Source organism: Artibeus jamaicensis, unplaced genomic scaffold (assembly GCF_021234435.1).
Source record: "Artibeus jamaicensis isolate MK-2021 breed Jamaican fruit bat unplaced genomic scaffold, CSHL_Jam_final contig_3214, whole genome shotgun sequence".
In the NCBI taxonomy this organism is placed as follows: domain Eukaryota; kingdom Metazoa; phylum Chordata; class Mammalia; order Chiroptera; family Phyllostomidae; genus Artibeus; species Artibeus jamaicensis.
The window spans coordinates 5,800,619-5,813,907 of NW_026521760.1; the positions used below are offsets into that span (position 1 = coordinate 5,800,619).

Sequence of the window (13,289 nt, forward strand, 5' to 3'; positions counted from 1 at the left end):
TACTGGCAAGGGTTGCTGTAGATGTGAAGCCCACAGGAAAAGGGTGATGTCAAGATTTTAGGCCTGAGAACCTTAGAGAAGAATAATGGTAGTAACCAAGATAAGGAACATAACAGTAAGATGTGATACGGTAAGGAATGAAAGATGATACAATTTTTTGATGTGTTGTAGATTGCACTTTTTTAAAGGGTGGAGGAGAATGGCATAAAATACCAACCCTGGGTCATGTATGGCTCTGAATAAGCCTGTGTATGAGGGAGATGAGAAATCTGAAGAGCCACCTATTATTAATAAATACTAGAAAGCTAAAATTAGGGTGTGTCATCAATGGTCTTCCTCGCACTGGAATCCAGCATTAAGATGACTAGTACCTGCAATTCTGCCACACAGGGGCTACTGTTAATCTGTTACCCCTAAGAAGCTCACGCTACTATTCTGTCCACCCTACCTACAACAGTCCTTTAAAAACAATTTTACTGTAGATCCCACACTTGTTATTTATAACACTCACTTCAGCATTCAGAATGCGTCCAATTGTTTATTTTGTTATCTCTATTTGAACCTAAGTGAAGCAAAGATCATATCTTATTTGTATATTCTCCAATAGTCATAATTTAGCACAGTATTAAGTAAGTAGAAATTCTAAACAATTTGGTAAGTTTTTTTTTTAAAGAACAAATATTAAGTTTGGCCACTGGTCAGGTTTTGTTGTTTGTTAGTAACTGCTCGAGCCAAAATTCCATTTTAGTGATGTCAAAGTTAAGCAGGTGAGAAAGTCATTATTCAAGATTATCATAGGAACAGAAGCCAGAAGTCGGAGCTCCACTACCCAGAAACAAACTCGAAGAGACTTAAAGAGGAAGTAGGGAGCATCATAGGACACTTGTATTTACAAATTGAACATATTAAAAAGAAGAGTTAATTGTTTTCTCTTAGCTGCATGACAGAAGGTAGTTCTACAACTTGGAACAAGGTGCCTCCCACTGAAAGTGGAAATAGGGGTACTATTGCCTTTGTTGATTGAATTTCAAAACGATGGCTCCCTGGTCCTGAAGAGAGTCCTGGATTGTAAAACTGACAAAAACTTTTTAAACGTTTATATCTCAAAAGGGCAGAGCATGAGTTTATGATGATAAGTTTTCTAAAATTAATGATAGCAGGGAAGGAAGGTCAAGCCCTAGAAACCGCGAAGAAACGTCTAACACTCCTAACCTGAGCTGAGAGGAATGTCAAGCGAGCCTTAATCATTGATTGGCTGTGTTTCTGCAGTTCTGCACCAAGGAACTCAAATTATAAGCTTGTGATTTCTCACAGTTTCCTTGTGCAGAGAGTTGCTGAACATTTCACACTACCCTTTTTGTTGTTGTTGTTTACTTTTTTTGCTTTTGACCTACCCATAGTCCTCGACCTCACTCCCGGCTGGGCACGTGCACGGAGGGCACTGCGCCCTGACGTCACTGCACGCGCCTGCCCTGCAAGTTAGCAACCGAAAGCGTCCGTAGTGGCACTGGCTACAGAGATGTACGAACTTCCGGTTTCTCAGCCGCTGCCGCCCGTGCAAACTGCTGTCGTCTCTGCCACCTGCCGCGGCCGGGTTTCTTCCCGGTAGTTGGTCACTTCTTCCTCGTTCCCCATCGCGCCCATGGTCCCTCCTGAAGCCAGGTCGGGGGGCCGGGCGGCTCCAGCGTGGTGAGAGGCTGGCCCAGGGACGATGAAGGGCCTGCATTGCCGCTGCTGCCCCCGCCGCCTTCTGGCCTCCGCCCTCCTGCTGTTGCTGCTCCTACCAGGGCTAAGAGGGCCCTTGGCGGTGTTGCTGCAGGCAGCAGAGGCCGCCGCGGACTCCGGCCCTCGCGACCGTGGACCGCGGACTCTGTCCCCCTTGCCGCCTGGCCCCACTGCTGCCCACTCCCCGGGCGGCGCCCGGGCAGAGGCCGCGGCGCCGCGGAGCGCAGAGGGTGGCAATGGCAGCAGCCCCAGGGCGGCGCCTGCGGCAAATGACCTAGCAGGGAAGGCGGGGGGAGAAGGCTTGGTGGGTGGCGCCGCTTCTGGCTCCGACCCCGAGATGGAGAAGTCCACGACCCAGCGGGCCCTGACCGTGTTGATGGTGGTGAGCGGTGTGGTGCTGGTGTACTTCGTCGTCAGGACTGTCAGGTGAGGCGAAGCCTCGATGGGCCGCCTGGTGACCTTCTAGCGTGGCAGCATACTGGGACCTGGCGTTGACCTCTGCTCCCACTTTCAGAGGTGCCTACCTGAGTGAGAGATGTGACGACGTCTTAAAGGCCCTTGGTGTCTTTGGGAGAATTTAAACCACCAAGTTGCTCCCTTTCATTGATAAATTATAAATTAGTAGCCCCCACCAAATCACTTTACTTTGCCTCAAAGGGCAGACTTCCCTTGAAGAACTAGTAATCTTGTATTCAACTCCAATAGCTTGTAATGCTTCTCTTTTTCTACTCTATATACTTTGTCATTTTGCCTATTAGAATGCAAACTTCGGAAGGGCAGGATTCCTATTTAGTAACATAAGTCCTAGAGTTCTTTGTACAATGTCAATACTTAATTGGAAATTAATATTTAAGTGGATTAATAGTACGTATTGCAGAAGAAGTTTATGGTTATTTTATGTAATGTACTTTGTACAATATCTCCACTTAATAGGAAATCAATACTTATTTGAATCAATACTTATTTGAGTAATATTACAGAAGGATCTTATGGTTACTTTATAAAATATCAAGGAAGAAAATTTCTTCCTTAACCGTGGTTTCTTAGCATTCGCCTTTAATCTACCCTCTAAGTAATTAGATTGTACGTTCCTATGTTCCACCAGTTTTGACCTGGAAAACTGACAATTTTGTATGGTTCAATCTGTGTCATACTCCTTATTAATCAGAAACATTTAGCATTTACCTTTCATGGCACAAAGTATTTCAGTGCATAGTGTTACCAACTGCATGGTAAGATGGAAACCTGATAACCTCTGCAGCAAAGGAAGCAAATGTTATAAATATGAACCAGTTTTAATATTAGAGCAGACGCTTAGTATCCTAACAAAACTATAAGTATTGGTATATTGACTTCAAATTTACAAATATTTTAATTAGTGTATGGATTGATTTGCTATTTCACACAAAACCTTTCTAAAATGAATTCACCTATAAATAATAATTCTGCCATTCAATAATTTATGACATATTTTTATGACGTCATAAGATTATGACATAAACATTTTATTTTTTATTCTAGAGAGAGGAAAGAAGGGAGAGAGAGAGATGTCAATTTGCTCCACTTAATTATGTATTCATTGTTTCATTCTTGCATGTGCACTGATTAGGAATCACAGTTGAAATTTGGCTTATCTGGACAATGTTCTAACCATCTAAACTACCTGGCCTGGGCCAAAATGAACAGTTTATAAAGCCTTACTATAGGATGCTCCATTGTGCAGTTATATAAATTTCAGATTTGGAACACATATCACTTAAATGACACCTTTCCTTTTACCTAAGAGGAATATGATTCAGAAGTACAGTTCACTGTTTACTTTGTTTGATATTTTTCTAATTAAGGTCCCTGTGTCCTGACTAATGATAACCTTCTAATAAGTAAAGCAGATCATTATGTTGTAAGTACTGGGTTAAGAATAAAGGTAAATGATTGCCACTTATTTTTTCTGCTACCCTCGAAGCCTTATCACGTACAAAAGAATTATGTTATCTAATTAGTGGTATTTGTTATTGTTATCAGTAACCTCCACTTGATGCATTTCTTTGTAACTGACATCAGTTTGTTTATGGCATCATTCATGATATTAAATATTCCAATCATGTAATAGGGTTGATTTGGAAAAACCTGTAATAAAGCCCTTTTTAGTGGGTTATTTAGAGACCCCCTCTGAAGAGTTGATATATAAAGCCAAGAAGTCATTGTTAGAAGGAGCCAGCCAATAGGAGAGCTGAAGGAGTTTCCTCCTTTATAAAATGGAGTAGATGGTAGATTTGTGGGAATGTACCCGTTTATTGTTTTGCAAACTTTATATTTTTTCCATAACTACTTACCCTCTATTATTTCATACATTTCTTTAAATGTATTTATTTAAACCAGAGTTTCCTTTAAAAATCTGTTTTATTACTTTGTGAATGGGAAACCAACATCCATTGGCTTAAATAGCTGATTTTAAAAAGTACTGTGTAAGGCACTGGTTCTGGATATGTAATACAAGGAACCCTAGGTGGGCAGGTGGAAGAGGGTTCCTGAGACCTCTTCAGGGAATCTGCAAGTTGAAAACTGTTTGCAGAATAGTACGTTCTTCTACAAGTTGATAGGGTACAAGAAGTTCACTGGTAGTTTCAAATTCCACATTACAACTGACTTTTAAGAAACTTCCTCTTGTTGAGTTTTGCTGTAGTAGCAAAAAAGAATCCACACTAGCATCTGGAAAGGCTATTAAAATTCCCCTTTCTTTTCTAAGTTCGTATCAGTGTGAACCTAGATTTTCTTCATATCCTTCAACCAAACAACACATTGTAAATGATGGAATGCGGAAGCAAATACAAAAATTTAGCTGTTTTCTATTTTTTTATGATTTCCCATTTTCTAATTAGTTCTGTCTGTTTAACATTAAAGAGATTTGAAAAAACCTAAATCAGTGCCCTTCTTTTTACCATTTTGGCTTTCTTTTTGATAACATGTTTTTCATGAGAAAATATGTGACCCTGCAAATGGATATTTTAAATTAAATAATAATTCTTTAAATTTTTAAATAATTAATTAACATATTAAATATATCTATCTATATCCATCTCTCTCTCTCTCTCTGTATATATTCTTTGGGGGTCTTAAGTTTTAAGAGTGTAAAGGAAACCAAAGACCAAGTGTTTGAGACCGACTGGTGTAAACTATTATTTTAGCTACCTACTATTGGTCATGAAAGCCAGTGAATCCAGACTCACTTTCTCTTAAAGGGGACATTTGGAGATGTTTGTGAGGTGGTGAAGTCATATAACCACCAAACTGAGACCTTATTCTTGACATAAAGAAAGATTAGAAGAAAACTGAAGCAAAAATTCTTTTTTTCTCTCTATGATTGTTATTTAATGCCATCTGTATACAGTTGACACTTGAACAACATTGGGTGTTAGGGATGCGGATCCCGTGCAGTAGAAAGTCTGGACATGACTTTTAACTCCCCTGACGACTAATAGCCTCCTGTTTACTGGAAGTCTTACTGATAACATAGTCAATACATATTTTCTATGTTATATGTATTGTACACAATATTCTTACAGTAAAGTAAGCTAGAACAAAAATGTTTAGAAAATTATAATGAAGAGGAAATACATTTACAGTATTTTTTTAAAAATCCGCATGTAAGTAGAATTGCTCAGTTTAGACTGTGTTGTTCAAGGATTAACAGTATAGTTCCTATGAAGATATAGAGTAGTCTGTGTATTATGTTTTTGTAAATTATGGGTCTGTGTTAAATTTTGGGGGTGTATATCTATGGGATAGGCAAAAGTAGGTTTATAGTTTATATAGTTTTACATACTGTAAACCTACTTTTGTCTACCCCTGTGTATATAAGTGTTATTGCCATTGATTTTGTTTTTAAATTATATTTTATTGATTATGCTTTTACAATTGTCCTGATTTTTCCTTCTCTACCTAGCACTCTAAACTCCCTCAGGCAGTCCCCCCACCATTGTTCATGTACATTGGTTATGCAAATAACTTCTTTAGCTACTCCATTTCCTATACTGTACTTTACATCCCCATAGCTACTCTGTTAACTACCTATTTGTACTTCTTAATCCCCTCACCTCTTCACTCATTCCCCTACACCCTCCCATCTGGCAACCATCAAAATGTTCTCTGTCTATGATTCTGTCTCTGTTCTTGTTTGCTTAGTCTGTTTTTTAGATCGAATTATTGATAGATTTGTATTTTTTTGCCATTTTACTGTTCCTACTTTTGATCTTCTTTTTCTTAGATAAGTCCCTTTAACATTTCATATAATAATGGTTTCATGATGTTGAATTCCTTTAACTTTACCTTATCTGGGGAGCACTTTATCTGCCCTTCCATCCCAAATGATAGCTTTGCTGGGTAGAGCACTCTTGGATGTAGGTTCTGACCTTTCATGACTTTGAATACTTCTTTCCAGCCCCTTCTTGCTTATAAGGTTTGTTTGAGATATCAGCTGATATTCTTATGGGAACTCCCCTGTAGGTCACTAACTTCTTTCCTCTTACTGCTTTTAAGATTCTCTCTTTATCTTTAACCTTTAGCATTTTACTTTTGATGTGTCTTGGGGTGGGCCTCTTTGTGTCCATCTTGTTTGGGACTCTCAATGTTTCCTGGACTTGCATATATATTTCCTTCATCACATTAGGGAAGTTTTCTTTCATTTTTTTTCAAATAGGTTTCCAATTTCTTGCTCTTTCTATTCTCCTTCTGTCACCTTATGATGTGAATATTGGACCTCTTGAAGTTGTCCCATAGACTGCTTATACTGTCCTTATTGTTTTGGATTCTTTTTTCTTCTTCTTCTGATGGGTTATTTTTGCTTCCTTGTGATAGGGATATCATTGATTTCATCCTCAGCTTCATGCATTCTACTATTGTTTCCCTATAAATTGTTCTTTATTTCAGTTAGTGTATCCTGTTTCTGACTGGATCTTTTTCTGACTGGTCTTCACTAAGTTCCTTGAGCATCCTTTGTTTTGAACTAACAGTGTTTTGAATAACCTTTGTTTTGAATAACCAGTGTTTTGAATTCTGCATCTGATAGATTGCTTATCTCCATTTCATTTATCACTTTTTCTGGAGTTTTGATCTGTTCTTTCATTTGGGCCATGTTTCTATGTCTTCTTATTTTGGTAGCCTCCTTGTGTTTTTTTCTTTTTTTTTTTTTTCTATGTATTAGGTAACGCTGCTTTGACTCCATGACTTTGTATTGTGGCCTAATACAGCAGGTGTCCTGTAGGGTCCAATGACACAGCCTCCCCTATCACCCAAGCTGGGTCCTCAAGGTGCACCCTTTGTGTTGGCTGAGTACACCCTCCTCTTTACATGCTCCTCTTTTAGTTGGGCTTTGGTTGCTGTTGGCAGATCAATGGGAGGGATTTACCCAGGCCAGTCAGCTGCAAGGACTGGCTGTGACCACCTACCACCAACCTCTGTTTTCTGTGGAGGGGCAGGGTGGTGATACTCTGACATAGTTTGTAGCTGACCACTACATGCACTGCCCCTGGTGTTTCCCAAGTGGTGCAGGTCAAGGTCAGCCCACTCCTATGTTTTTCCTAGGGCCATGCTGCCTGTATTATAAAGCAATCTGAGATGGCTGCTACTTGTGCCAGGCTTGGGACTCACTGAGGCCAGCTGTTGCTCATTTGATAGGATTTAGGAAGTTGTGAAGGGAGCCAAGATCAGCCATTTGTATGGAAATGCAGCTTGGGTGGGCCTATAAATTGAATGGGGCAGAGTCTCTGGGGATCTCCAGGCAAGTCAAACAGCATAAGTGAGGTTGATACAGTCTCATACAAGGCACCAGCTTGTGGGCTGTGTGGAGGGGAGGATTTAGAAAAGGGACAATGGCTTCTGCTTGCCTTGATCCCACACATTTTAGTTTCTCCCTGTTTTCCACTAGTGGTTTTTAATCTGCTACTGCAGTGCTGCAGCTCAGAGGGAGCAGGTCTGAGTAGTTGAATTTGTGTGTGGGTTCTTTAAGAGGAACTTTTTGGGTCTCCTGAAGTATCTTCCAATGACTTAATCCCTGCTGGTTTTTACAGCCAGAAGTTGTGGGGACTCATCTTCCTGGCACTGGAACCCTGGGCTGGAGTTGTGGTATGGGGCTGGGACTCCTCCATCCTGAGATATCCTTCCAGAATTTTTATCCACCACACATGGGTGAGAGACCAGCCCGTTCTACATTTGTGCCCCTCCTACCAGTTCTGGATGGATGTGAATTCTTTAATTTTGTAGTTGTAAGACTTCCACTCAGCTTGATTTCTGATGGTTCCAAGTTTGATGTGGTTGTGCAAAGAGGGGAGCCATGTCTGCCTGTGTCGCCATCTTGACCAGAAGTGGCATTGATTTTCTATCTTTATTGTTGTAAAGCTTATAAGGCTACAGTTGTTTGAGGCCAGTTAGGATGGATGACTCACTAACATGCTGTATGTTAACTGTAAATTCTGAACTATTCCCAAGAAAAACTGCACTCTTTAACCAGCATCTATTTTATTCCTTCAGTGTGAGTCCTACACTTAGTGGCTATGTGACGGCCAAAGCTTGACTGATGCTAACAATGTCTGGACAGTGTTCAGACTCATACCTTCTGCTTCCAGATTGTGGGGTGAAAACTATTCATTTTGGCGAATGCCCATTTTGGCTCCCCCCTTTCACAGTATGCGTAACAGCACACCAGCATGAGTGATATTTGCCAATGGGGAAGAATGCACCAAAATCATAATTTCTTTAACTCATAGGAGGTAATACTGAGAATATGTTACTTGTAAAATACTTAATGTCCATTAAACTCCCATATTGTTTTTTTCATCTAATCCAGTTATAATGAATATGTGACTAGAAATAATGTCAACTTTAAATCTGGAAATACTCTAAAGAACAATTAGCAATTGCAAAATATATACAAGTAACAGTAGGAACAGATCAGTCTTCCTAAAATTAATATATAATCTCTACGAGAAACTCATTGTCTGTCTTATTCCCTGCTAAATCCCCATTCCTGAATATTATGTACAACATTTTGTAGGCTCTGCATAAGTAGTTAGTTAATGAGAGAGTGTTCTTTGTTCATTCTTTATTTTGCTGTATAAGTTAGGTAGTGAAGATTTGGAAATTTAAGGGTAATTGCTACTTATTGATAGGACAAAGAAGTATGAAGATCTCACTTAGTATGTACATTTCCTTCCTCTTTGTAGGACATTTCTCCCACAGTGAAGTCTATAAAGCAAGAAGGGATTATTGTATAGGGACATTATTATTTTTAATCAAAAGCGTAGGTTTAAGGCCAGCCAAATCGCTGAGTTACCATATGGAGGACAGCTGTCCTGGAGGATAGTCCAAGCCTGCAGCTTAATTTTCATAATGGAGAAATAAACTTTTATTGCATTAAGCCACTGAGATTGTTACCTCAGCATAACCTGTATGGACCTGATTAAAATACTTAGCCTCTCATTGGTATCTCAGTATCTTTAAAATTATATCTTTACCTCAGAAGTTTTGCCATTTCAGCATAAGCCCTTCACAGTTGTCACAGTTGGGTAAGAGAGACCAAAGAATGCGGAGGGGCTTTTGGCTGGTTCAGCCTAGAAATGAGTCTGATTGTATACAGAGCTGGGATGAAAGGGGTGGGTGTGTGTGTGTGTGTGTGTGTGTGTGTGAGTGTGTGAGTGTGTGAGACAGATTTGGTGGGCACCAGTAATGTCTGCCATGTGAAGTGATAATACCGAAGGTCGAATAGCTGGAAATTGGCCAGGCTCCTCCAGAACCCAGAGTTTGAATTCTACTTTTGGTGTTCCTTCTGTGTTGCTCAGTGAGTTCTGAAATTATTGATTGATTATATTTTTGTTCTTTTATTGGGATGAATTTGCATTACAAGGAATAGTAAAACAAATTGTTATCAATACTGAAAATAATAAACAATTAAATAATGTTTTAACAGTTCAGTCTGTATTATTCCCCCATGCTGTCTTATAAAGTGTGCACATTATAATGGATGCACAGTGATACTCATTGCAAAACTATCCCAACTCTTGAAAAAGTAGCACTGCTATATAAAATTAACAGAATTTATCCACTCTTTAATTGCCTGTTCTTTTTTCTTCTCACTTGACTGGCTTACTTAATTTATTTTGTATATCTTTTTCTACTTCATAGCTTCTGGCTTCTACTGTTTACTTTCTTATAAATTAGGTCTACTATGACCTAATCTTCTTCTTACTATGCCTTGCAGTATCTCCAAGAGTCCTTTAGTCTGCATTACCTTTTCAAAGTGTTAGTGTTTTACTTTCCAGTGTGCACATGTTTTCTCCCACTTGGACTTCCTAAAGCAGGTAATCTGATTGGCTTACCTCTGTAGGTTAGGCTATGTCATAGGTCACAATCCAGTCTAGAGATTTATAGGCCTTGTTTAGAAAAGGTGCCCACCCCAGGATCATATTGGTTGTAGCTGAGAATAGGGGGGTTTGCATAATAGAAGATAATTAACCCTCCTTCCCATTCAGAAGAGCTTATAGGACTAGGGACAGTGGACATGACAGGTCACATGATAACATGCCTTGTGCCTTCTTCTCGTGTTAGAGATTTCCATCACTCTTAGGGTTAGGGCCTCAGTATGTAAAGTAGCTAAAAGCAACACTATATTGATTGGCAACACTTCCACTAAAGCCTGGGACTCTGAGGAGCCCAGTATAAAAACAGTTGTTTTCATAAATTTGGACTGCTGAAACTCTGAGGAGAGAAAAAGATGAAAAAGATATGATAATATAGATGAAGACGGGACCACTGAGCTAAGCTGAAAAAATCAAGTAGAGTAAAATTATGAGAAGTTAGTGGTTTGTGTATGCGCAGCACTTTGATTTTTGATTGGCAGCTGTTGAGAGAAAAAAACAACATATGATTGATTTATTCAGGGTGGACAGATTGCTAATAGAACCTGCCTGAAGGATTCTTAAAAATTGAGAATCAGAAGGAAATACCTCTCTGGGTGATGGAAGATTGACAACCTAGTTCAGAGAAGCTAAGATGCTAAGTGCCCTTATCAGTTAGGTTTTCACCCACAAGTAATGGCACTCTAAGTAAAAGTGATTTTAATAAAAATATTTATTGTTTCTGTTATTGTCATGAATATGAGCAGGCTCAGGCTTGGTTCAGTGATTTGGTGAGGTTAACAAGAGTCCTGCCATTCCCCATCCTTGTCTTTCCATAGGATGGCTACTTCAGTTTTTAGTATTATGTTCTTACACAGTTAGTGTCTCAACCAGCAAAGAGGGAAGGGACCCTGAACGTGGGCTTTCTCTTCCTATAGTCTTCTGTTTTTGATCAGGGAGAACAATTTTTCCCAGGAACCCGCTACTGGAGGCATTCTCCTCTCTGCCATTTGTCTGAATGGCTTTATCTGTTGAGCCCTAGACAATGATTGGCAAAAGGAAGATGACACTTTCAGGATTAGTTTATACCAATTATTATGATAATTATGTATCTCTTAGGGCTGGGCTCAATTGCTAGCTAAACAAAATTGTGGTCCTGTTAAGGGAGAAGGGGGTTTCCTGTTGGATAAATAAAATGTACTTATTAATGCAAGTAGCTACTAAGTTATTACTTTTTACCACAAAAGGATTAACCGAAAAAAACAGTTCACCAGAACAATATACCTAATCTGGTATAATGTAAGATATTGGGGTTCAGAGGACTGTCTTGGTAGCCACTTTTATGACCTTGATTAAAATTACTTTGATTGCGTAGGAAACAGTATGGTTTAATGTTCAAGAACCCAGGCTTGGGAGTCAGATTGCTTGTATTTGAACCCTAGCTCCACCATAATTTTTTCCAAGCTCTGCCTTTATTTTTAAAATGAGGGTATTTACAGAATTATTATGAGGATTACATCAGGTAATGCTTGTAAGCTCCTTAGCTTAATGTTTGAGATGTATGTACATTCAGTAACTATTTTTAATGATTTGTTTTTTTGTATCTATAGTGGAATTATAATACATTTGGGGGAGGTTACTGTAATATCTTTTCTAATACCTCCCCCATACCATACTATGTATGATATCTGACCTCTGAAACTGTAATGACGAGAGGTCAGATCTAACAAAGTCAGGAGGGGGAAAAGGAGAATGTAAGAGAATTTGCCAGAGGGGTTGGTCAGAAGAATTATCAAGCTGCGTATCCCAAGGCTTGTGGCCTAAAAGAGAACACTAGGAAATCCGTGTACAGACAGAGAGATCACTAGGGCACTCTGTGCCACGTGTACATTTTACATAGGATACTTCATGGCTAAGCTCTATGACAGCTACTTAGGATTCGACTTCACCTGGAGGTTAACACCAGCATAGCATCAAATGGGAGACAAATCTAAGCATAAGAACTAATAGTATGTGCTAAATTAGAAGTAGGTGGGTGAGAAAAGGTTATCAGAGATAGCAAGATTGAAATATTTTAAACATAGACAAACATACATTTGATCTTTCTTAACTTTTGGGTGTTAGCAGGGAGCATTTTACTGAAGATGGCGGGTGTCAGGATACTTTGTGGGAAGAATCTTCTATTTAGTGCTGCACTTGGTCAAGGTTGTGGTAGTGACAGAGCTCACTGAATGATAGGCTGACAGAGGATCCTAGAACAATTACGAAATGAAACTAAAGAAATTTAACATCACCGTAGTTTGAAAACTTTACTGTGGGACCAATAGTTTTGATGCTTTGCATCAAAGTAGAAAAATCATAATGATCCTCAGAGATAAAAAACAGATTAACCCATTTTATCCTGTATAGTAAGGCAGGTATATCGCTAACATTGGATATGGCTTCCATGTAGAGTGCTGAGAATGTTAAAGAGAACAGCACAAACTCAGTTTGGCCTTGGACAGAATAAACTTTAGTGAGTAGATGAAAGATAACTACATGTTACGCTGTAGTAAATTTTCATACCCAAAAGATAAAAATGAAACACCACAGAACAGGGTACAAGTTGAATATTGGGGGTTCTAATTTGGGTAGTATATGATAATCGCCTGGCCTCTACCGAAAATATCCTAAACATGAATCCTAGAGACCGGGAGTGAGTGCCTCTTCCATGTAATCATTCTAGTACAAAAGACCATTATCCATATTATGATTTACAAATTGAACCCTTCCTAGTGTGGCTCAGTGGATTGAGTGTGGACCTACAAACCAAAGAGTTGCTGGTTTGATTCCCAGTCAGAGCACATGCCTGGGTTGCAGGTGAGGTCCCCAGTGGGGAGCACATGCGAGGCAACCACACACTGATGTTTCTCTGCCTCTCTTTCTCCTTCCCTCCCCCTCTCTCTAAAGTAACAAAATCTTATTTAAAATTTAAAAATAAAAATAAAAGTTGACTAGTTCCCCTAAGTTTTGCTATGGTATGTCCCTGGAGATAAATGTTCTTTCAGACTTCTCTTATCCCCAAAGTGATGATTTTCATATGAAATTATAGATATCTTTGTTTTACAGAGGAAATACAAGATATACTTACTGTGAGTCCATATATTTCAGTTAAATGATTTGTTTAACATATTTATT

The 13,289-nt window shown here is 39.2% G+C and overlaps 1 protein-coding gene across 2 annotated transcripts in view; it reads left to right on the forward strand.

Annotated features, from left to right (window-relative positions):
- Window positions 1–1,494: 1,494 nt before the first annotated feature.
- FAM174A (family with sequence similarity 174 member A) overlaps window positions 1,495–13,289 on the forward strand; it is a 29,859-nt gene continuing 18,064 nt past the window's right edge. Inside the window, exon 1 of one of the 2 annotated variants that reach the window (XM_037153836.2) lies at window positions 1,495–2,151. In XM_037153836.2, the coding sequence (XP_037009731.1) occupies window positions 1,712–2,151 (440 nt within the window). In that variant the 5' untranslated portion in view covers window positions 1,495–1,711. The remainder of the gene's footprint in view (window positions 2,152–13,289) is intronic. The other variant, XM_037153835.2, reaches the window with a different exon arrangement.